The sequence below is a fragment of the Oncorhynchus tshawytscha genome, linkage group LG30, assembly GCF_018296145.1.
Source record: "Oncorhynchus tshawytscha isolate Ot180627B linkage group LG30, Otsh_v2.0, whole genome shotgun sequence".
Classification (NCBI taxonomy): Eukaryota; Metazoa; Chordata; class Actinopteri; order Salmoniformes; family Salmonidae; genus Oncorhynchus; species Oncorhynchus tshawytscha.
The window spans coordinates 11,847,891-11,873,080 of NC_056458.1; the positions used below are offsets into that span (position 1 = coordinate 11,847,891).

The 25,190-nt window shown below is 47.0% G+C and overlaps 1 protein-coding gene across 3 annotated transcripts in view; it reads right to left on the reverse strand.

Annotated features, from left to right (window-relative positions):
* The window catches only part of LOC112250291 (roundabout homolog 1-like), a 147,625-nt gene that overhangs the window by 36,185 nt on the left and 86,250 nt on the right, over positions 1 to 25,190 (reverse strand). For 2 of the 3 annotated variants that reach the window (XM_024420330.1, XM_024420329.1), the window contains exons 3-4: positions 8,846 to 9,003; positions 4,288 to 4,408 (exon numbers count right to left, since the gene is read on the reverse strand). In XM_024420330.1, coding sequence (XP_024276098.1) covers positions 4,288 to 4,408; positions 8,846 to 9,003 — 279 coding nt within the window. Of the gene's footprint in view, positions 1 to 4,287; positions 4,409 to 8,845; positions 9,004 to 13,343; positions 13,485 to 25,190 lie in introns of those variants that run through there. The other variant, XM_042309167.1, reaches the window with a different exon arrangement.

Below are 25,190 nucleotides of genomic sequence, written 5' to 3' on the forward strand. Positions count from 1 at the left end.
AGACTGTAATAATAATATATTGAATGCAGAAACAGAAATTACCGTAACCAAACAAACATTGTAGATTAGAAATGATGGGAATTAACAGTAGGGTAAATGTACAACTGATAATAGTGTGCCATCCCCGAGGCCTCCGCAATAGATTAGTCCACTCAGAAAGGCATGAATCAGACAGGTGTCTCGTGTGGCATAATTAAAAAATATATATATATTGCCACTGCTTGACAACAACAAAAAATTTGCGGTCGACCAACAGCCCATCAACCAGTCGACTAAATGGGGTCAGCCCTAATACAGTTGAAGTCAGAAGTTTACATACACTTAGGTTGGAGTCATTAAAACTATTTTTTCAACCGCTCCATACATTTCTTGTTAACAAACTATAGCTTTGGCAAGTCGGTTAGGACATCTACTTTGTGCATGATGCAAGTCATTTTTCCAAAAATAGTTTACAGACAGATTATTTCACTTATAATTCACTATAATTCACTATATCACAATTCCAGTGGGTCAGAAGTTTACATACACTAAGTTGACTGTGCCTTTAAACAGCTTGGAAAATTCCAGAAAATTGTGTCATGGCTTTAGAAGCTTCTGATAGGCTAATTGACATCATTTGAGTCAATTGGAGGTGTACCTGTGGATGTATTTCAAGGCCTACCTTCAAACTCAGTGTCTCTGCTTGGCGTTGTGGGAAAATCAAATGAAATCAGCCAAGACCTCAGAAAAAAATGGAGACCTCCACAAGTCTGATTCATCCTTGGGAGAAATTTCTAAACGCCTGAAGGTACCACGCTTATCAGTGCAAACAATAGTACGCAAGTATAAACACCATGGGACCAAGCAGCCGTCATACCGCTCAGGAAGAGACACGTTCTGTCTCCTAGAGATGAAAGTACTTTGGTGCGAAAAGTGCAAATCAATGCTAGAACAACAGCAAAGGACCTTGTGAAGATGCTGGAGGAAACAGGTACAAAAGTATCTATATCCACAGTAAAAACAAGTCCTATATCGACATAACCTGAAAGGCTGCTCAGCAAGGAAGAAGCCACAGCTCCAAAACCTGCATAAAAAAGCCTGACTATGGCTTGCAACTGCACATGGGGACAAAGATTGTACTTTTGGAGAAATGTCCTCTGGTCTGATGAAACAAAAATAGAACTGTTTGGCTGTAATGACCATCATTATGTTTGGAGGAAAAAGGGGGATGCTTGCAAGCCGAAGAACACCATCCCAACCGTGAAGCACGGGGCTGGCAGCATCATGTTGTGGGGGTGCTTTGTTGCAGGAGGGACTGGTGCACTTCACAAAATAGATGCCATCATGAGGTAGGAAAATTATGTGGAAATATTGACGCAACATCTCAAGACAGTAGTCATGAAGTTAAAGCTTGGTCGCAAATTGGTCTTCCAAATGGACAATGACCTCAAGCATGCTTCCAAAGTTGTGGTAAAATGGCTTAAGGACAACAAAGTCAAGGTATTGGAGTGGCCATCACAAAACCCTGACCTCAATCCCATAGAAAATTTGTGGGCAGAACTGAAAAAGCGTGTGGGAGCAAGGAGGCCTACAAACCTGACTCAGTTACACCAGCTCTGTCAGGAGGGTCTGTCAATGGGCCAAAATGTAGCTTATTGTGGGAAGCTTGTGGAAGGCTACCCAAAAGCTTGACCAAAGTTTAACTGTTTAAAGGCTACCAAATACTAATTGAGTGTATGTAAACTTCTGACCCACTGGGAATGTGATGAAAGAGAAATAAAAGCTGAAATAAATCATTCCCTCTACTATTATTCTGACATTTCACATTCTTAAAATAAAGTGGTGATCCTAACTGATTAAATGTCAGGAATTAAGAAATACTGAGTTTAAATGTATTTGGCTAAGGTGTATATAAACTTCCGACATCAACTGTAGATTTTCCCCCAAACAAAGGCTTAAAAATAGTAGCTTTGGCAAGGAAAATGGATTTCAGTAAAGAGACAGATCAATTATTTTGAATAAGAATGGCCACTCCACCACCTCTAACCTGTCTATCAGCTCCGAACACATTATAACCCTCCATATTTATATCAGAGTCCAGAATGTCCCCAGAGATCCACGTTTCAGTCAATAGAATGTCCGGATTCGTCCGCATAGCCCAGATCTTGATGTAAACCCGTTTAGGAAGTAAGCTCCTAATGTTCAGATGCCTCAACCCAAGTCCTGGTTTGGCCGGTGTAGGTCGTCATTGTAAATAAGAATGTGTTCTTAATTAACTGCTATGCCTAGTTAAATAAAGGTTAAATATAAACATTGAAAGAAAAGTAGCCATTTGTAATAGAGGAAAGAGTAGACATTGGAATGACTTTTCCAAAGTTGGCACCATAGGCCCGAAGGCCGCTGCCAATGTCAATATGTGGATCTCTCAGAGTAACCAATGACGGAATGATATAAACTGACTTACATGGGCTTTAGTTGCTATCATGTATTAGCCCAAGCCCTCTGCGTGATTTGAAAACCGAGTGGGAATTCAATTTTAAACTAATAGCACTGTGTGTGCAGACCGCAGTGGGCTTCTCTATTGACAACAGCAGATCTTAGAGCGGAGTTCAAACGAATAGGTGCAATATTACAACTGATAACACCCCTGGCAGTATAGACAACAGTACGGTGATAACACCCCTGGCAGTATAGACAACAGTACGATGATAACACCCCTGGCAGTATAGACAACAGTACGATGATAACACCCCTGGCAGTATAGACAACAGTACGATGATAACACCCCTGGCAGTATAGACAACAGTACGGTGATAACACCCTGGCAGTATAGACAACAGTACGGTGATAACACCCCTGGCAGTATAGACAACAGTACGGTGATAACACCCCAGTATAGACAACAGTGGCAGTATAGACAACAGTACGGTGATAACACCCCTGGCAGTATAGACAACCGTACGGTGATAACACCCCTGGCAGTATAGACAACAGTACGGTGATAACACCCCTGGCAGTATAGACAACAGTACGGTGATAACACCCCTGGCAGTATAGACAACAGTACGATGATAACACCCCTGGCAGTATAGACAACAGTGCGGTGATAACACCCCTGGCAGTATAGACAACAGTACGATGATAACACCCCTGGCAGTATAGACAACAGTATGATGATAACACCCCTGGCAGTATAGACAACAGTACGATGATAACACCCCTGGCAGTATAGACAACAGTACGATGATAACACCCCTGGCAGTATAGACAACAGTACGATGATAACACCCCTGGCAGTATAGACAACCGTACGGTGATAACACCCTGGCAGTATAGACAACAGTACGGTGATAACACCCCTGGCAGTATAGACAACAGTACGGTGATAACACCCCTGGCAGTATAGACAACAGTATGATGATAACACCCTGGCAGTATAGACAACAGTGCGGTGATAACACCCCTGGCAGTATAGACAACAGTACGATGATAACACCCCTGGCAGTATAGACAACAGTACGATGATAACACCCCTGGCAGTATAGACAACCGTACGGTGATAACACCCCTGGCAGTATAGACAACAGTACGGTGATAACACCCCTGGCAGTATAGACAACAGTACGGTGATAACACCCCTGGCAGTATAGACAACAGTACGATGATAACACCCCTGGCAGTATAGACAACAGTGCGGTGATAACACCCCTGGCAGTATAGACAACAGTACGGTGATAACACCCCTGGCAGTATAGACAACAGTACGGTGATAACACCCCTGGCAGTATAGACAACAGTACGGTGATAACACCCCTGGCAGTATAGACAACAGTACGATGATAACGCTTAGAAAGGATGTGAGGTATTACCTGAGCGGTGCTTGGACTGTCTCTGAGTCAATATCTTAACTGGGCAGCAAGAGGAACTGATGAGAGGGGGGCGTAGTAGTGGCGGTACAACCTCTCCAGGACAGCAGAGGGGTGGCAGGGGTCAAGCTGGGGCGACAGGGTCATCCTGAGTTTGGGCTCAAGTGAAATGGTCTGCACAGCTGTGGGACTGGGTGCCATTGTTACGTAACCTCTTGCATTAATGGATTATGTGCCAGGGAGAAAAGCCTTTACCTAGGGGGACAGGCAGCCTCAGACTCTTTGACATTCACTGTCACAACTGAGACTGACTAGGTGACTGAATGGGACTGAGAGGCGGAACAGAGAAACAGACTCCAAAAGAGGGACGGACCAACAGATGGCTGGCTGGCAGACAGGCAGACAGGCAGACAGGCAGACAGACAGACAGACAGGGTCTTACCTAGTACAGTCAGTTCGGCAATCTCGCTCTCCCTCTCTCCCACCATGTTGGTCCCCACACAGATATATTTCCCTGCGTCACTCTTCCTGGCGTTGGTGATCATCAGCTTCCCACCGCGGATCTGACAGATGGAGGGAAGAAAAGTAGAAGTTGTAAGGTCATTTGTAATTGAATATAGCATGTTACGCTTGCAAATACTTGTAATTCCCTAAATACTATTTGATGCAACAATTTGAGGGCTTACACGATTCTAGAGCGTCCTACAATATAGAGGATGAAATGATGACTTTCCATCTGTCGAGCCCAGATAGAGGTCTGTCTGTTAGGTTTAAGAAGCAGCAGCTTTTAGGGGTAAACAGTGTGTGCATTCTCAGCTGGCCCGGCTGGCTGGCTGCGTGGCAGGGAGGGCAGTGCCTGACAAGTTTATTCCGCTGACAGTTGGAAGCAGAGAGCCCACAACCTTTCAGGCCTCAGAGAACCACTGCTACAGCACCAGCCCAGAGATTCTGCACTGGGCCACGCAACAGGATCGTTGTAATGGGAAATAACTCTGGACTGTTAGGTTGGAGAATCAGCACTTATAATTGTGGAATCAGGTTTTCAAAGAACATAACCAAATCATGTATATGAAACGGACAACTATTAAAATGTATTTAAATAAGCATGGCTAATAAAATGTAACAAAATCAAATGCTGTTGTTGTGTTCACATAGCTGCAGGTGCAGCAAAATTTTTAATGACAATAGAGGAGAGAGAGCGGTTTGGTGGGGTGCAGGAACCCCATTTTCCAGTCAGGTGCAGTGTAGAGTGACGTTGGCTAGTGAGTGGTGGGGAGTCACAGGGCAGCAGAGTGTGTCACAGAGGAAGGGAGTAGAGGAGTCGTAGAGGGGCCAGGCCTGTGGGCCAGCAGGTTCCAATCTTAATGTGTGTAAACCAAGCTGGGATGACCAGTCAAGCAGTCACAACTAATCCACTCACAGCCTGATGTAAAGCAGCCTCGCCCCCATCTCTGTCCCCATACACCACCTCCCTGGGCCAGGACCTGTTCCATGTTCCAACCCCTGTAGTGCTGGACACTTTTGAAGTGTCATCACATTACCCTGCATTTGATGGGTGCAAAGGCGACGAGGAGTGTGATACCTTTAGTGAGTGTGTGTGTGTGTGTCTTTGTCGGTGTGCATTCTGTCTGTGTGTAGCAAGACCCGAAGTGGTTCGTACAGTATAGAGTAGTGGGGGACGGGGTGAGGGTGGGGCAGCGAGAGGCACATCTGGAGCTGCAGTACTAGTCCAGAGGAGAGGCCTGAGAACAAAGAGACACAGGTCCTTTGAAGAGCTTCTCCTCAGATGTCCTCCTGTCACATCCCTGCACCATCAGCCTGCACACACATTCCTCCAGTCTTACACTCTCTCTCTCTCACATGTCAGACCCACAACAACACCAGCAAATGCATCCCTCCTGTCCTCCTCCTCTCTTCTCTCTCTCTCTCATACTTTATTTCCTGTGTTCCCTTCTGTTTTCCTTTTCCTTCATGCATCTGCTTCTCCATCTGTTCCCTCCACCACATAGCGGTGGTGGTGGTGGTGTGTGACTGTGTTCATGTGTTCCATTGAGTTCCTCTGAAATGTGTGTTACACTATACACTACCTATCACTATACTTAGGTGCCTATCACTATACGTTGGTGCCTATCACTATACGTTGGTGCCTATCACTATACTCAGGTTCCTATCACTATACTCAGGTGCCTATCACTATACGTTGGTGCCTATCACTATACTCAGGTGCCTATCACTATACTCAGGTTCCTATCACTATACTCAGGTGCCTATCACTATACTCAGGTGCCTATCACTATACTCAGGTGCCTATCACTATGCTCGGGTGCCTATCACTATTCTCAGGCACCTATCACTATACTCGGGTGCCTATCAATATACGTTGGTGCCAATCACTATACGTTGGTGCCAATCACTATACTCAGGTGCCTATCACTATACTCAGGTGCCTATCACTATACTCAGGTGCCTATCACTATTCTCAGGCGCCTATCACTATACTCAGGTGCCTATCACTATACGTTGGTGCCAATCACTATACGTTGGTGCCAATCACTATACGTTGGTGCCTATCACTATACTCAGGTGCCTATCACTATACTCAGGTGCCTATCACTATTCTCAGGCGCCTATCACTATACTCAGGTGCCTATCACTATACTTTGGTGCCAATCACTATACGGTGGTGCCTATCACTATACTCAGGTGCCTATCACTATACTCAGGTGCCTATCACTATACTCGGTGCCTATCTCAGGCACCTATATACTCGGGTGCCTATCACTATACTTGGGGTGCCTATCACTATACTCAGGTGCCTATCACTATACTCTGGTGCCTATCACTATACTCAGGTGACTATCACTATTCTCAGGTGCCTATCACTATACTCAGGTGCCTATCACTATACTCAGGTGCCTAATCACTACTATACTCAGGTGCCTATCACTATACTCAGGTGCCTATCACTATACTCAGGTGCCTATCACTATACTCAGGTGCCTATCACTATTCTCAGGTGCCTATCACTATACTATACTTTGGTGCCTATCACTATACTCTGGTGCCTATCACTATACTCTGGGTCCCTATCACTATTCTCTGGTGCCTATCACTATACTCAGGTGCCTATCACTATACTCAGGTGCCTATCACTATACTCAGGTGCCTATCACTATACTCGGGTGCCTATCACTATGCTCAGGTGCCTATCACTATACTCTGGTGTCTATCACTATACTCGGGTCCCTATCACTATTCTCTGGTGCCTATCACTATACTCAGGTGCCTATCACTATACTCAGGTGCCTATCACTATACTCGGGTGCCTATCACTATACTCGGGTGCCTATCACTATGCTCAGGTGCCTATCACTATACTCAGGTGCCGATACGATATGTAGTGCGATTCTAACGATGCTCATGATTCTATATGTATTGCGCTTCGATTCTGCGATTCAATGTTCCAAACATATTGCTCACTCTGTCTGCTGCAGAGACCCATGAGAAAAACATGTTTGATCAGTCATGGAAATAAAAGTGCTGAAAACATATTGGCAAACCATTAAAAACAAGATGGGGAACAAGCAAAATAAAGGAACACCCGACTAGTGCAGAAATAATGTTGAGACATTGAACAATTAATATTGCAATATATATCGCTAAAAATAATTTCCCGATATGTAACTGTATAAAATGTTCCCCATCACTAACTACACTGCCCTTTCAGAGTTAATCACAGTCCTGAGGACGGAGAGCTGCCACCCACATCACCCCCAACCTGACCCCACTACAATCAATATAGGGTGGTATATAGGATGATATTATGCTACAATATACAGTACTGTAGAACTGAACAGAAACTACACACCCTCCCTGCCTGCTGTTGATGCATCGCTCTACACCACTGGCAAGCCCAGTGCCCTTCCCCCCCCATCAATTTCAAACAAACGCTGGGCCACACAATGCGTTCATTCCCACAGCACCAAATCCTACAGCAGACCCCTGGGACTCGGCGTGGTTAAAGAAACAACAACCGTTTTTGGAGTGGATGTTGTGTTAGAAACAAACCATAAACACAAGCGATGCGTTGTTTACAGGGCCTGTGGACTCATTAGGAAACAGTCTTATCTGCAGGCCCATTAGTCCCATTAGTCCAGTGAGCTGAGCCATAGCTCTGAGGCAGAAACCAAGCTGGCCCTCTGTTTACACTCTGAGCCAGTACACCGGGGTCAACCACAGACATGCCATAGGGACTGTGGCCAACATAGCTACTGTGACTTCACTGCAAGACCTTATTTGACTTGGTATTTTATTACACTATAGTGAAGTTGGTTCCTTATGGAAATGACATGCAGCGCTAAAGACAATGAGGAAGCCATGCAGGCAGATGGGTGTAAATGAGGAGATAACAGGGAAGTACAAAGCCAATGCAGCCTTTGTATTTCCTTCAGAAGGCCCTCCTCCTCTCCTCTACCTCCTCCTCTCCCCCGCATCCCTCTCTCCTCCACCTCCTTCTCTCCTCCACCTCCCTCTCGTCAGCGCGCGGAGGAGAGCTAGTCTGTCCATCACAGCCCCTCAGAGAGAAACTACCTGTCACTCCGGAGGAGGATGAGCCTTGGATCCCAACTCACGAGTCCCCTAGAGCGTATACAGACACACAAACAAACAAACATGCTCGTGTGTGCACACACACCCACACCCACACCTGATTTCTTGCATGCTTCCACAGATAGCCTTTGTTCCAAATAGACATTGATTAGCCAAATCACAGTACAATATGATTACATTATGTTAGTCAAATAGATTATGCATTTGTTTCTCTTCATTATGACACGTCTGCCAACAGAGACACTTTGATCTTCCTGGAGCCGTGCCAGCAAGCAGTGGGGTGTGTGTGTGCGTGTGTGTGTTGACGTGCCGGTGTGATGTGCAGGCCCATTGCACTGCTTGCTCTGCTCTGTACAGAGAGAGTTCTTGGAAGCTAACGAAGCTTGTCTTACCGTGATGCGCTCATCCCGGTCGTTGATGTTGGTGCCATCTTTCCTCCATGAGATGGTGGGCTCAGGATGCCCGCGGGGCGGTTGGCACTCCAGCACGGCAGGCTCGCCCGCTGCCACAATCACATCCGCTGGGTTCTGTCTGAAGTCATCACGGAGAACTGTGGAACAGGAGAGAGAAGGGTTTAATGGCCCGCTAGCACTGCAGGTCGAAATTGAACAGGAAAAAGATGCACCAGTGGAACGTTTAGGGTATACCTGTGCAACATTCAAGACTCTTATGGCCAGACTCGAGAAGTGCAAGGACTAAAGTCTGAGCAGAGGCAGTCGATGACAGATCACTTGTCTTGAGGTAGCTGGACATTGTATCGTGCAATAGTGGCCCCCGGGGTGGTGTTCTATAGTAATACAGGCCTACCACCCTCTCCGACTGATTAGACTAACTCTCTACCAGCTGTGTCTCAACTGTCACTCTCCCCTCCAGCCCAGAGGGAACGTACAAACACACAGGCAAACCACTTGCATTTGCATCACAATCCAATTCACGACTCCACGGAAACGTTGTTCGACGTGTGAGGTATCCATTGACCAAAATAAAACCTTGCCAGTTAATGTTTCCCCACCTTGTTTGCCCCCATCAAACACTTCAAGAGGAGATAGGAGGATATTCCGCAAGAGCCATTTAACAAGCTGGCTAGGTGGCAAACACACGCTCAACAGCTTTCAAGGTTTAACGGCCATTAGCAATGACTCGATGCATCATACTCAATAACAACCTGACACAATCGCAGTGCATTGCTAGCTAGTGAGTGCAGCCTGTGGGGGGGAGCGCTGGCGGAATGATGCACTTGTGCGAGGCTCTATACGGACTATAAAGACACTGAGTTTTGTCAGGGAGCGACGACGGCCCGTCTACTCCTGATGACATTTAGAAACTGAGAATGTATTGTTCTACAGACACTGGCCCAGTTAACAAAGGCCTAGAGAAGGGAACAGAAGAGAACAGAAGACAAGAGCAGAGAAGAAAAGACAAGAGAAGACAGGAGAAGAGAGACTCCACAGCATTTCAGTCTAGGCCATTACAGTCAGTCCCAGAGTCCCCCAGCCAGCCCAGTGATTGTCTCTCCAGCCCGTTCCGGATGAATGAGTGAGTTAGTGACTACACCCTGAGGGACATCATGCTCTCATAAATTGGAGAAATTCCTCATCCCTTCTTCGCAGCTCTTTTCATTATATTCCCAACACAGTTACTGAAGCCCCCCTCCTTTCTCCCCTCCTCCCTAGCCCCCTGCAGCCAGCATGTAATCTCCTCTGTCTCCCCCAAACCAGATTACATGACATTACATTTCACTGCATAGATTACATTACATTGTCCAACACTTCAATACCAGGCACTATATTCTATATACACTGCAAGACATTACGTTACATTGTACGAGATTGTAAGACATTCCTCTGTGTCTAGGTTGAATTCGTGTACGCACTCAAAAGTGAATAGGGCCTTTCAGCCAATCCATGAATCCTACATGGACTCATTCCCAAAAAGCTTCCTGGAAACTTCCAGAATGTTTTAATGAGTATGTTCATATTTAAACTATAACTTCCCAGTACTCCTTTCCAGAGAAACAACATGTTTTGAATACTTTGTTTCAGTTGGTGGTTATCAAGGGAAGCTGATGTTGAAAACAACGTAAGCCCATCTATGCAAAGCACCAGTGTTGTATCACCTGTATGTAAATGAGCGTAATCACAGAATTGCCTGACATTTGGGTAGGAATATAATTTGCGTACTCGCTGTTGTTGCTTACAACGCTACGACCTTATTATCGTGACAGAAAAATGATGCAGGTCTGTCAAAACGGTGTGTACTATATTGTTAGTGGCCACGGGAGTCTGAAGACAAATACATGTGTGACACCATAATTATGCTAGTTAGAGTCCCACTGAGCAGCAGTGTGTTTACCTGAGAATACGGAATGGAATGCTGTTTACCATTTTTACTGGAATGATTTGCTATTCAATTCTTTTAGGTCAAATTCTTCAGTATTTAGCCTGTGTGTGTAGTCTCTTTTCTCTTTTAATGCCCAGTTTAGCATAGCTCTGTAGATCTGAGACCAACACAGACCACCCCTCTATCCCTACCTTGTCCACACATACCTCATAAATACCTAGAAACCACAAGTTTAACTCCATCAACCTCTCTCTATCCATAAGCCTTGAACATTACTTTCTTTCCCTCCCTCCCTCCCTCCCTCCCTCCCTCCCTCCCTCCCTCCCTCCCTCCCTCCCTCCCTCCCTCCCTGATCTCCTCCCCTGTATGTTGGTCTGAGTGTGTAGCAAATCTCAACCTTCTGCTCCACTGTGCTGTGCTGTGTTGTATTGTGCTGTGAAGTGTAGGCCAGGCCAGGGGAGGCCAGGGGAGGCCAGGGGAGACCAGCGGAGGTCAGGCCAGGGAGGCCAGTGAAGGCCAGGGAGACCAGGGAGACCAGCGGAGGTCAGGCCAGGCCAGGGAGGCCAGGGAAGGCCAGGGGGTCAGGGAGGCCAGGCCAGGGAGGTCAGGGGAGGCCAGGGGAGGTGTAATCATGTTAGGGAGTAGGAGACTGTGGATCTCTGACACGTACCGCCCAGAGTCCAGATAGAGAATACTCTTCCCATGGACTCACACTTAACAGCCAAAACGCTGGGGGACATAGCGGTGGTTGGTTACCAGCAACGTTCTGGATTGAAACATCGTACCGAACCTCCCCTCTGTACCCCTAACCTTCAACTCCCAGTTCCGTTCCATCCGCTACAGAGTTTGCTGTGAGTGCTTTTCAAATGACAGCCTCAGGGCAAGTCAGGCCCATTTGCTATGCCTCCCCTATACAGTGCATACATATACAGTACGTTAACTTGAATGAGAGATATTAGGAACAGCTGCTGAGACGTCAAATTAGCAAGCAGGGGCTGTCTGTCCTGTCGGCCCATTCGGTCTGTCCTAATGGATGTGACAGTAATGAAGACGGGGAGCTGCTATGCCACACAGCAGCACAAACCAGCCCAGACAGGAGGGACTGAGCACAGAGAGCACTGAGCTCTGCCGGGAGGAAATGGAAAACTACCACCGCAATTCCTCAACTCTCAACATGTACTGTGCAGGATAGCAGAGCTAGCTGACTGAGAGCCACAGGCTGAACTGGAGACAAAGAAAACTCACATCTTCCTCAAAATGGCAGGCGCAATTGTCTGTTTTTTGGTCAGGGGCTTGACCACAGACAATCCTTTCCTGTCTCCCCTGGCTGCCAGCTCCCAGCAGCATCACAAGGAGCACATATGTGATTAGTAGGACAGGACTCCAGATCCCACAAACATGCTCCGAAAATGAAATTTTCACTCAGTGAATAAGTACACTAGTGTAATCTCATGTCTTTACATGCTAGCAGGGCCCCTACTGAAATTGGAAATGGGAGAAGATGATGTAGAGAAAGTAGCTGCCAGAGGAGAGTCACGGAGAGAGAGAGACTGAGAGAAAGGGAGAGAAAATGAGGGTGAACAAATCAGAGAGAGAGAATGAGACAGAGAACCAGAGAGAGAGACCAATAGAGAGGACGAGATTTGGATCTCTCTCTACGTATCGCTGAGCAAACTCCTTCTCCTGTTGAAGCGGCTAAATTGTGCTAATTTGGCGGTGGGCTGCGCATAAGCTCTGCCAAACATTACCCATCATAAATAACACAGGATTAAAGCCTGAACAGTCCAGGCCAGGGGAGCCCAGCCAACAGAACAGGGAGAGAGAAAGCAGAGCAGAGCCTAGCAGAGAGCAGACGGGAAACAATGAGAAAATACAACATGGGTAATCACTCCCAGATGGCCCCAGCTCTCTCCTCTCAGGCAGGCTGCCCTACTGGATTTGCACGTTCCGCAGGGCGAGAGGCCTGATGAGCAGCATGGACATGGGAGAACAAATTGGGATGACCCTCGAGTTGGAGGCATTTTGGCCAAACTCTTTTGGTCTCCCGTCTGCTCACCCTGGCCCCTCTGATCTGATCCAGGGAGCAGGGAGAACACTGGCTGACTACAGGCAGTCTACAGGCCTGCAGCTGACTGACTGGCTTGTTGGCTGACTGGGGCCTGATGGGAAACAGCTGTTCCCATGTCACATGATAAAAGGCATTCCTTGTGGGACACAAAAACATGGCTGCAGTTACTCTAGACAGGAACAAAAAGGGAGCCATGAGAACTCTTGTGCAAAGAGTCTTCTAGCTTCAGTGTCGTTAAAAACATGCAATGTTAGCACACAAACAACCTGGCAAGAACCAATGTTTTAAGCGTTGTTGTTAAGTTGCTAAGAACATTATGTGCTTTTACACAGGATAATTCACACATGCATTTGTGCCAACGCACACACGGGACACGCACACACACACACGGACACAAAACAGGCACGCACAAAAACAGAATCTGCTAAACTAGTTTCCTCTCTCTTTTTCTCACTCTTCTCCAGTGCCTCCATCTCCCTTACATTACATTGTCTCTCAATCCATCAGCCCCATGTAATTCCTCTTCTGCAGTCTTTTTGTAAAGTAATCCTGACGGTCTCCTTCCTTGTAACCAGTGTAACTGACACCAGTGTAACTGACACCAGTGTATACTCCCAAATCCCCCAAACCAGCGAGCTTCAAACTACAAGGTTATAGTCTGGCATAGAGAGGGAGAGGGAGGCAGAAATAGAGGTGGAGAGAGATAAAGAGAAAGGAAAGAGGTGGAGAGAGAGAGAGAGAGAGAGAGAGAGACTGTGCATCAGTGGGGCTCTGCGAGGAGGGCTCACATATTGAAGCTATCCCAGCTAGCCTACAGGCCTGTCCACTGAGCTGAGACCTACACCTCTACTCTCTTTCTGTATCCCTCTCTCTCTCCCCATCTGTCCCCTCCTTCCAGTGCAGAATCCCACAGCCCACTTCAAAGGCGGAGACCCCTGGACACGGCGTCTTAACCCTGGATTTGATTCTGTCTGACTGCTGGGCCCGATGGAGCCTCTCTCCTCTCCACTCGCAGCCTGAGGATAGAGCAGGAGCATACCTACATACTGCAGCAGGAGAGCAGTAATCCTCTCTACACCGACAGACAGACAGATAGACAGTCAGACAGGGCACACTGTAGCCCTGCAGAACAGGGGCACGCACCACACAGCACAGCCTCTCCCCCGACCAGGGTAACCTAACTACTAACCACAGTCCAGCCTAATCCTGCCCCTTTCCTCCATTTAGTCTTCTCCATCGTGTTCCTGTTAAAGCCGACCCTCCTGTTAAACTGGTTGCACCATTTTGTTACAGCTATTTGGTCATGTCTTCGTAGATGGTTAGACAGACTTGACACCACCTCCTGTCCTCCTTGGTGCCATTAGGCTATCGCCTAACATGTTGCAATCATTAAGTTGCAGCATTACAGTGCATTGTATGTTAAAAGACCATAGCTACCAACGGTAGGTGTGGGGAGCAGAGTAGAGCTGGGGTTCACACACAGGGCCAGGAGTCTAGCTGAGCGCCCGTCAGTACCTTAGCCAGCCGTGTCATACAGTGCAATGGGCAGCCAGCCACACTGTGATACCTTTAGACACTGGGCATGGAGGCCTACATACATACACACACACACACACACACACATTGTAAAAACTTGATTTGAATCCACAAATCACATTACATCATTAAGGATTCAAACATTTCGAAGGCCGTTGATGCAAGGACACGTAAGGAAACAAAAAACACCTCCACACATCTAGGCTGCCCATAACAGCTGAAACAGAGCAGTACCTTCTCCTCCACACAGCCAGGCTGCCTATAATGGCTGAAACAGAGCAGTACCTTCTCCTCCACACAGCTAGGCTGCCCATGATGGCTGAAACAGAGCAGTACCTTCTCCTCCACACATCTAGGCTGCCCATAACAGCTGAAACAGAGCAGCTACCTTGAAACAGAGCAGTACCTCCACACAGCCAGGCTGCCTATAATGGCTGGAACAGAGCAGTACCTTCTCCTCCACACAGCTAGGCTGCCCATAACAGCTGAAACAGAGCAGTACCTTCTCCTCCACACAGCCAGGCTGCCTATAATGGCTGGAACAGAGCAGTACCTTCTCCTCCACACATCTAGGCTGCCCATAACAGCTGAAACAGAGCAGTACCTTCTCCTCCACACAGCTAGGCTGCCCATAACGGCTGAAACAGAGCAGTACCTTCTCCTCCACACAGCTAGGCTGCCCATAACGGCTGAAACAGAGCCGTACCTTCTCCTCCACACAGCTAGGCTGCCCATAACGGCTGAAACAGAGCCGTACCTTCTCCTCCACACAGCTAGACTGTCCATGATGGCTGAAACAGAGCAGTACCTAGACACTTGTTTTGCTCTTCTCTTAGACAGGCCTGCAATCTGAATGTTTATGTAAGTCTATGTACGTGGCAGAGACGGCCAAATATCAACGCCACCAACCTGCATCTGTATTCCAGGCTGTCCAAGTGTGATATGAGGGGCTGCTACTTAAGGAGCTTGTCAGATAAGGCTGCTCCATGTAACAATGGAATGAGCAACCCACCTCCAGTACCAGCCCCTCCCTCTGGTCTCCCACAACAACAATATCTGTCTTATTCAGCAGACAAGAAAACACATGATCATCAACATCAAACCAGGCTCCTCTGACAAGAGAATGTTTATGTATGTCTGCTGTTGGGGAAACCACCTGTCTCACCTCAGTAGCTACCAGGTTGATAATGCGGTCATGTCCAGCAATATACAACCATTAACAACATGTGCAACAGACTCCATTACATTTAACTCCGGGTGTAGTAAGTGATCATGATTTGCAGGGTACCAGACTGAGAGGTTGTATTTTATGAGTAGAACTTGCAGCCTCTCCTTAACGGTAAAGGTGATGTCGCCAATGGCAGCATTCTGGAACATGGAATGGGAGACAGAGTGGTCAGCACAGTCCAGAGCAGTGAGTTTCCCCTGCAGCCTCAGTCCAGTCCAGTGTTGCAGTAGCTGCATCCGTCTGATAGCGAGGAGTGCTGTCCTGGATGTAAGGTGAGATGTTCCGTCATAGGTGACAGAAACCTCCACGACAACACAGGGGTCTGCCACAACTGCATCAGAGGCAGTCACTGGCTCAGTTTTTGTCAGTCCGTGTCCATCTGCGCTCCACTCCAGTCCGGTTGCACAGGTCATTGAGGTCTGGCCAGTCAGACCAGATTCCAAAGCACAAGTGTCCAGTTTACCAATGGCCTTCCTCCTGAAGCTCAGGAAGTTGTCCTCAATGTCCGTGGCCAATGGGACCTTCCTCCTGAAGCTCAGGGAATTGTCCTCAGTGTCCGTGGCCAATGGGACCTTCCTCCTGAAGCTCAGGGAATTGTCCTCAGTGTCCGTGGCCAATGGGACCATCCTCCTGAAGCTCAGGGAATTGTCCTCAGTGTCCCTGGCCAATGGGACCTTTCTCCTCCGTAAGATCAAAACGAGGGAGGCTCTGGCTAACTCCCTAACTGTCACATAGTCACTGTTGAGCATGTTCAACATGTGAGTCAGTCTGGTAGCATTGCAAATCCACTCGACGTTCGGGACACCCAAACCCTTCTCCTTTCCGCTCAGGAGGACAACGTCAGGTGTGGTGTGTGTTGAAGCAGAGCCACTTTCTCACCACTTGAACAGATTTGTTATTCATTTCCCTCAGAATCTTCAGAGGGAAATGCACATTGGCAAACAGATGTTGAATCTTTGCTAGGGCCACCTCTCTCACAGCATCTTGCTTCACCCACACCCGCACATGCACACACACACACACACACCTGCTGGTCATGCAACATTTGGCAGAAACCTCAAATAATGTTAGGGGGGAACAATTTGGCCCATCAAGCAGGGGTGTGAACGTTAAAAATAAATTGGGATAACTTTTAGAAAATATCCCAAACCCCGAAAACCTACATTTAAATCCACAGTGCAGTCAGTTAACACACAACTACCACGAACAGGTGCCAATCATCATCAGAAAGGGAAAACAATACCTACGGGAGCAATACTGCAACGTCAGTAGGAGGAAATATCTTTCCAACAATTTGCCACGGATATAAAGTTCTCCGCACGTCCTCATCGTTAACAGTAGGGAAAATGGCGCGAGACAGGGAAGCGACAGCAGCAAAGTCCTGCACGGCAATACTTTGAGAAGTTAAATGAGAAGGTGGAGAACAACGAACTCTGCGAGGTGGAATTGAGCTACAGTGGCAGTACCGGTGCAATGCTTAACCGTAGGAAAAGGGAGTCACCGTGAGAGCCAAACCGTTGCTGGCAGCAGCGCAGGGCCCCCCCAAAAAACAGATATTAGACAGGCTCTTCACACCAAAGAAGTGCGGTAAGGGACAGAGTGAGAAAATGACAGTGCTGACTACAGAAATGATTACAGTTGATATGCAGCCATTATCAACGGTAGAGGATGTCGGCTTCAATGCCCTGATTGCATGTTTAGAATTAGACTACAAGATGTCATGTCGAAAAACCGTGACATCCCGGACGGAGAAATTGTACAGTAATTGTTCTGCAAGTATAAAGCGCGAGCTCTCAAACACTATACATGGCGTTTAACAACAGATTGTTGGACGTCTATGAACACACTGTTATGCATCACTGCAGTGAGCCATCACATTGATGAGAAGTAGGACATGAGGTCCCATGTACTGACCATTGAGAACACGGAGCACGGGCACACAAGAACATTTTGACATTTGTCATATCCCTACACAAGCTATCCTCTTCCGGTCTGTGGAGATAAGAGATATTGGCCACTACAGACCAATTACATCCCAGTCCTTGTCTAAATATACAGTATGGAGTTGATTTTGCAGTGCAGTAAAACATTAACATTGATCTAGCATACCCTGTCGCATATCTAAGTCATGCAAGGTGACTTCACCAGGACTATATGAGATGATAACTTCCAGGAGGAATATGCTCTATTCTCAACTAGCTATGTTATAATAGCCTCAATATACCACCCTATGTCAGAATCACTGACATTTCAACAACAGGTTACGGAGCCTGTCGTCCCTGTGTCATTAGTGTACTGTGTTCCAGTACCGATGCGTCGCAGTGTCCCACTAGCAGATGGCCTCCCTGCATGGCTGTGTGAGCACCAGTTGGTGCTGGTGTGGTGCCACCGGTCATTCTGCCAATTAACGCTAGGAGGGAGAGGGTCCACGGCTCTTCTCAGCCTTACTGAACTACAGCCCAAAGCAGTCAGTGGCCAATCTACAGTACTGCTTTAAAAACTAGCTATACAACTCCACATTAACATTCTCACCCATATGCACCCACCCACAGGAACACAGACACACACACACACACACACACACACACACACACACATACATACATACACACACACGCACACACACACACACAAGACCCATTGATCTGCCTGTGTTTATTTTCCCCTGCAAAACTGTTCTCATCAGGTCTTGAGGACCGGAGGACTAGGGAGTTGGTGGTCTGCACTGCCCGGCCAGTGGGTAGACTTTTTGACAGATTTGGCACCTCAGAGTTTAAATAAACACTCTTTTGATTGGAGGGCTATGGAGAGGCAGCCGGGGCCAGCAGGAAAGCACTTTGGCCAAGAGAGGAATGTTTATAACCCTGGGTCCCCCAAAACCTCACTATTATACCCCACACTTCCTCTCCGTACACTGGGCCCCTACCTACTCTGACATAAAAAGGCCCCCTAGCCTAAACTACAGGGGTACCGAGACATCAAACCTATGTCCTGTAGGGGTGTAGAGACCGCATTAGGTACAGTTTGACACATCTTGGCCAAACAAACCCTCCCTTCACAGTCTCTCTCTCAGCACAGCTGGCCTGCTTCCCCCCCTCGGAGAGCACTAAAGTCACCCTCCTACTACAAATATACGTGTAGTGTACATGAAGCTACATAAATCACAGCCTACACTTCACTTTACTGCTTTGCCAATTCCTTTTATGACATAACACAGACGCGTTGGCAAGGCCGTGCCACGGTGAAAGTAAGAGAGAGAGCTACAATGCGTTTAAACTAGAGCTACAAAAACTATTTTGTATGCTTAGAAATAACACAATATTTCACAAAATCTGTAAACATCACCACTCTAGTATTTTTGCATGTACATCATTGTGTATAATCTCGAAGATGTATATTTAATATTCATCTCAACTGCAGATGTTCTATGTCAACTCAGTGCACCTTATTATTTTGTTTATTCAGCATAAGCAGAGGAATTGGCTTTGGTCAGCATGTGATTTCATAAATAGAGCATGAGCAGGGAAGCACGCTTCTCTAATGACGCTCCCTGGTGGCTTCTCTCCGGCTGTGGTTACCCAGCAGGATCACACCAGATAAACTTCAGTATGCAACGCTTGCCCCAGCGCATCGAGAGATGCCTTCAATACCGTCCACTAGGGGCAACGTGAGCACGTACTGCCATCTAGAAGGGATGCTGCTTGCTAGGGCATTGTGAATGGGGATAGAGGAAGGGCTTAATAAACTGCACACTGTAGCTACAAGGATCACGGGTTCAATCCTAGTACTAGGCACTTGTAAAAATTTAAAAAATAAAAATCTATTTGAACCTTATTCCAAACCTTAACCCTTACCATATAACTAGTCAGAATTAATAGCTAAACTTAAAGGTGCTACACATAGGATCTTTAAAAAATGTGTTGTAATGTAATTTCAGAAAATGTTGCTAGTAGTGGAATGATAGTGTTTCACAGTATTACTTACCTGCCAGTGTTGTGATTGGCTGTGACAGTCGTCTATTGATTTCTCCCGCTGGTGCGGCAACTGTTGCCAAACTGGGAAAGCTGTTCTGACTTTGTGGGTGTGTTATCTCGTGGAAATCACACTGTCATTTCATGGTTGCTAAATCAACAGGTGAATATCACAGCCAATGACAACACTGCCGGGTAAGTATTACATTGAAACACTATCATCCCACTATTAGCATCAGATACGCTATGGAGATGTTCTGAAATTACAATGCAAAAATGAAAAAAAAAAAAAAATATCTTGTGTAGCATCTTTAACTGTCAAGTTCTCTCTGTTTTACCTACTTTCACTTTAATCACCCCCCTTCATGGACAAACGTTGAATACTGAAGTGAAGATCGTGAGATCTTGTTGGGTTACCAGGGGGGCTGTTCACTGCGGTGTGTCATGGCATATGTAATTCATCACCACACCACACCATGCCACAGAGGGAGGGGAGTAGAGAGGAGAGAGGACGTGAGGAAAAAAAGAGAGAGGGAGATGATGTGCCTTCACTGTAGACCCTGATATTATGGTTTCAGAGTGTTCCATGATGGCACCCATTTTGCTGGGATAGCTAGAACACTGGCAGAGCATATATTTCACTAGCAGAGAACAAACAACAGTAAAAACTCTCTACTCAACTCTCTGATTACCGTCTTGTTGGGTTTAGAGCTTGCAAGAAAGGCATTTCACTGTACTTGTGCACGTGACATTAAATGTTGAAACTGTGCTGGGGTTGCTCTCAGTGCTTCAAATAAATTCATTTCAGCTCAGACCCTGACTGTTTAGACTAAAACATCCCAGGGCTTGGAGTTCAAAAAGACCTGCATATATGGACATCATAGCTCACCTTCACCTTCAAATTCAGACGTGTTCAAATCTCTCGGGATCTCAAATCCTCGCTTTCTCTGTCCTGACCTCTCCCCCCGCCTGGATCCATCTCTTTCCCTACTCCATGCTCTCTCTCACTGGGCTCTGGGAAGAGAGAGCTTCAGGACATGCAGCTGCTCCACATACACACACACACACACACACTGACAGTACACACCACACACACACTGGGGCAGACCAGAGGGCATCAAGACCATCTACCAGCATGTGAACTGGGGGTGAGTTAAATCCAATAAAACAGTGGTATGGTAAGAGTCCTGTATGTACAAATCAGCATAAATGGATGAGCTGAGAATCATAAATACCCCCACAGAGACTCCACATTACATACACCACAAATGCACAAACCCCACTTATTTCTAGAGGCTACAGGAATTCCTATTCATCCCTCAGAGAGAGATCTGAATTACATGTTCATCTCAGCAGATAAACCTTCCTCTCCCCCTAAAAGGCCGTCCTTGGGCAAACATGTCGCTCACACGTCTATAAATCTGGCTGAAGTTTGGGAAAGCCGGTTAGCTCAGCGCCTGTGCACCCTCACCTGGCTGGCTCCTGGTTATACTGGCAGCATGAACCTGATCTCTCTCTCTTTCTCTTGCTTACTCTCACTCTCTCAGCAGTAGGAAACATTCTCAGCACAGAGAAAAGAGGAGCAGAGAACTGAGAGACAAGCTAAACCTAGGCCTGATGTTTCATAGGCTTCCTGGTACTAAACACATCTGTAAATCCATTTGAGAATCAGCACAAAGGCTATATTGGGTTCAAGTCATCCACACTGCGACAGCAAAGGACAAGCACTCCTCCAGAGTGCCGCTAGACAGAGAAAGTGATGAGTGGATATATGTGGGGCTTAAACATGACCCATACATCTGAGACTGGTTTCTTATGGATTTCTACATTGCCATGTGTGTGTGTGTGTGTGTGTGTGTGTGTGTGTGTGTGTGTGTGTGTGTATGTGTGTGTGTGTGTGTGTGTTGATGAGCCATGGTGAATCCCCTAGCCGGCTCGTCAGCCCCTGTATGTCTGGTCTTCATGACACCCTAATCCTGCTGATGTGATGTGTGGAGCGTCAGTGAGGGATTAGAAACATTAAAGCTAGCTAAAAGGGTTGTGTAACCCACAATTTCAACTCCTCCCCTCATCCCCTTTTACACCAGGGAAGACAGAGCACAACTCACACCCAACCAACCAACGGAGAGAGAGAGAGGACCGGACAGGGAGAGATAGGGGAGATGGAAGCAGAGAGAGAGACAGGAGTGGGATGCAGAGAAAGAGAAAGAGAGAGAGAAATAGAGAGAGAGAGATGGGTGAGAGCAAGAGAGAGAAGGCTAGAGAGAGGAGAGAGAGAAAACAGAGAGAGAGAGGGAGTAGAGGAGAGAGAGGAGAGAGAGGGAGTAGAGGAGAGAGAGAAAACAGAGAGAGAGAGGGAGTAGAGTAGAGAGAGGAGAGAGAGAAAACAGGAAGAGAGAGACAGAGAGGGATGAGGAGAAGGAAAAGAGGATTAGTAGAGGGCGTTGGCAGCGTACAGTGGAAGAGGAGAATCTGGCATTACATCAGTGTTCTAAGTGAAGATCTGTGGAGTAACTGGATCCAGTCACGGCACAGGGAAGAGAGAGAGCAGGGAGAGAGAGAACAGAGAGAGAGGGGGAGAGAGAGAACAGAGAGAGAGAGGGGAGAGAGAGAACAGAGATAAGAGAGAGAGAACAGAGAGAGAGGGGGGAGAGAGAGAACAAAGATAAGAGAGAGAGAGATAATTTAAAAAATTTAACTAGGCAAGTCAGTTAAAAACTAATTCTTATTTACAATCACGGCCTACCACGGCCAAACCCAGATGACGCTGGGCCAATTGTACACCGCCCTATGGGACGCCCAATCACGTCAGGATGTGATACAGCCTGGATTCGAACCAGGGACTGTAGTGACGCCTCTTGCACTGAGATGCATTTCCTTAGACCACTGCACTACTTGGGAGCCCAATAGATAGATAGTCTATAGTTTGAATAGAGGAAAAAATAAAAAGTTCTCAGGGCCAGACCTCTCTAGTAGCTCAATGCCCTCTCCATGCCCTTATCATGTAGTGAGTCACATCCAGCTCTGTCGGTCAACAAACGGGTCTGCGGGTCTGCTTCAATATAGAGAGGTAGTTATGAAACATGTTTAAAATACCTTTTAGATTTTAGACCTATTGCTTCTGACAACATTTATGCATGTACAGATTTGATCAGCCTTAAGGGAGGCAGGAAAGGAGGTATATAGGAGAACACACACACACACACACTTTCCCTTTTGTTTTATGGGTTACTGTGCTACTGTTTTCAATGAAAACATTCCCACACATAACTTACAGTCGTTTCCTCTGGGAGGCGACGGCAGGCAGGAAGTCTACTGCCACTGTACAATGCCAACACAGAGGCTGTCCCACGGGATCCACAGATCACATATCATCCACAGAGACCAGGGGGACCAATATTACGTTTTGTCATTCCCTGGAGATTCTATATCAATGTATCATTTGGCCATTTGGCCTAACAAGGAAAATAGAATCTCATACAGCATAGTTTGACAGGCTGTAGGAGTGTGGCCATTCAGAACTCTAGCTCTGTAGAGGGAGGGTGGTCATATTTGTTAGCCATGACAGTGGCATGGAGTTTTGAAGTTGAAATCGATTTGCATGACAACAGAACAGACGATACGGGAAGCTTTGTGAATAAAGATACATTTTATTCAATGGAGAGCCAATCAGGCAGAGTCAAACAAGACAACATTGTGGTGGCAGCCATAGGGGCAGCGTGCAGCTCCGTACACCACTGTCTGTTGTTATGATTAGCTGTGTGTAAATAGATGGGCCTACAGCGTGCCTCTGGCTGAGGAGGACGGGACTAGGAGAGGACACATACCTCAGGTTGTCTTTGAGCCATTGAGAAACATGGCAGGAAAATATAATAAGATGGCCACACAGACACAGCACCGCGAGGGCCAAACAATAACATCAATCAGACAAGGAAACACACACTCAGACGAACATACACACACCGGAAAAAACTCACCGCTATCTATGTCAATACAGACAAGTTCTTGTTGCTATTGTACTCATTCTATACCCCCCTATTCTCTCCCTTTCAAACTATATCTTTATTCTCTATTGGCCCCACCTGCATGTTCCTCCCTGTGGTTTAAGACACAGGTCCCCATTGGGTAGGTCTGCCTCTGGGGCCCCAGGCACACCTGCTCTCACACACAATGGAGCCAGTACACCTGTGACAGGTACACTGGGCCTCAGAGGTGGGGGGACGGAGAGCAGGAGAGGACAAACAGAGGAGCCCCGTCACCATCCCTGCCTTCCCTCCTCAGGGACTGTGCTCTCAGCTGGGTTCTCTCCGTGGTTAGAGTTGCTCAGGTGTGAAGGAGCAGAAACTGGAGATGAAGCTCTGTGATAACCTGAGCCAGGCGCTGAATCACACAGAGATGTGTAAATATAGTCAGGACAATGGGTAAAGATGCATTCATTTTAGGGTTTGGATGCTATCTTACTCCCTATGTTCTCCCTCACAGATATATGCTTTGGTCCTTCAAAAAAAAAAATGTCTCTGTTCCAATGGAACCTGAGGAATCCCTCAAAGAGCCTCAGGGCACACGCAGCATGCTATGAGAAACGTACACAATGAATCACTAATGAGCTCTGTAGGACTGCATTTAAAGGTCTGCATTCAGAGTGCAGCTGAGTAGCAGTAGACAGAGTGTACTTCAGTGTGCCTGAGAGTTAGAGGGCAAGGACTGAAGGAGAGAGAGCGAGACAGATTTAGACACAGAAATGCTGTGTTTATTCTCTCTAAGAGCCTGTGTTGGATCATTCCTTTGACAGGGGCTTTGGTGCATAAAAGGAGACGATGTCCACAGTGGAGCTTGGAACTGTTACGTGTGCCCAGTCTGACCCTGTTGAATGGCCCTGTGCAACACACACACACACACACACACACACACACACACACACACACACACACACACACACACACACACACACACACACACTGACAGAGTATTCATCCCTAGCCTGACCACCATGCTTCACTGGATCCCGCTCTGTCTAACTGAGAGCCTCGCTCGCATGCAGAAATAAAATGTATCTTAACGAAAGGAAGGAATAAAACTTTAAATAACTTGTCCAGCCCTGTTGGGATTCCACTGGCAGAGGACAGTGATCTCTCATTACCCCACCAGGCAGGTCCAGATCTCCTTCTACCCTACCAGGCAGGTCCAGATCTCCTTCTATCCTACCAGGCAGGTCCAGATCTCCTTCTATCCTACCAGGCAGGTCCAGATCTCCTGCTACCCCACCAGGCAGGTCCAGATCTCCTTCTATCCTACCAGGCAGCCCAAACCCAAGCAGTAGATCCAGAGTGTGGCACCAGCCAACAGGCCCATGGCTGGTTAATGGATCTAACAGCAGCACACACTGCTCATCCCCAACACAATGTCATGTCTGTTCCCTTTATCTCCAACATTATCTTCTCTTTCTCCTTGGCTCGTTCTTTTCCGAGGCCAAAGGGAGTAGAAAAAATACCAGTTTCTCTCAGATTAACTGTACAACATCAGCTTCACATTTCTCAAGGGCACCGTTGCACAAAACCAAGCCGCTGTTTCTTTTCCATTACTTGGCAACGACT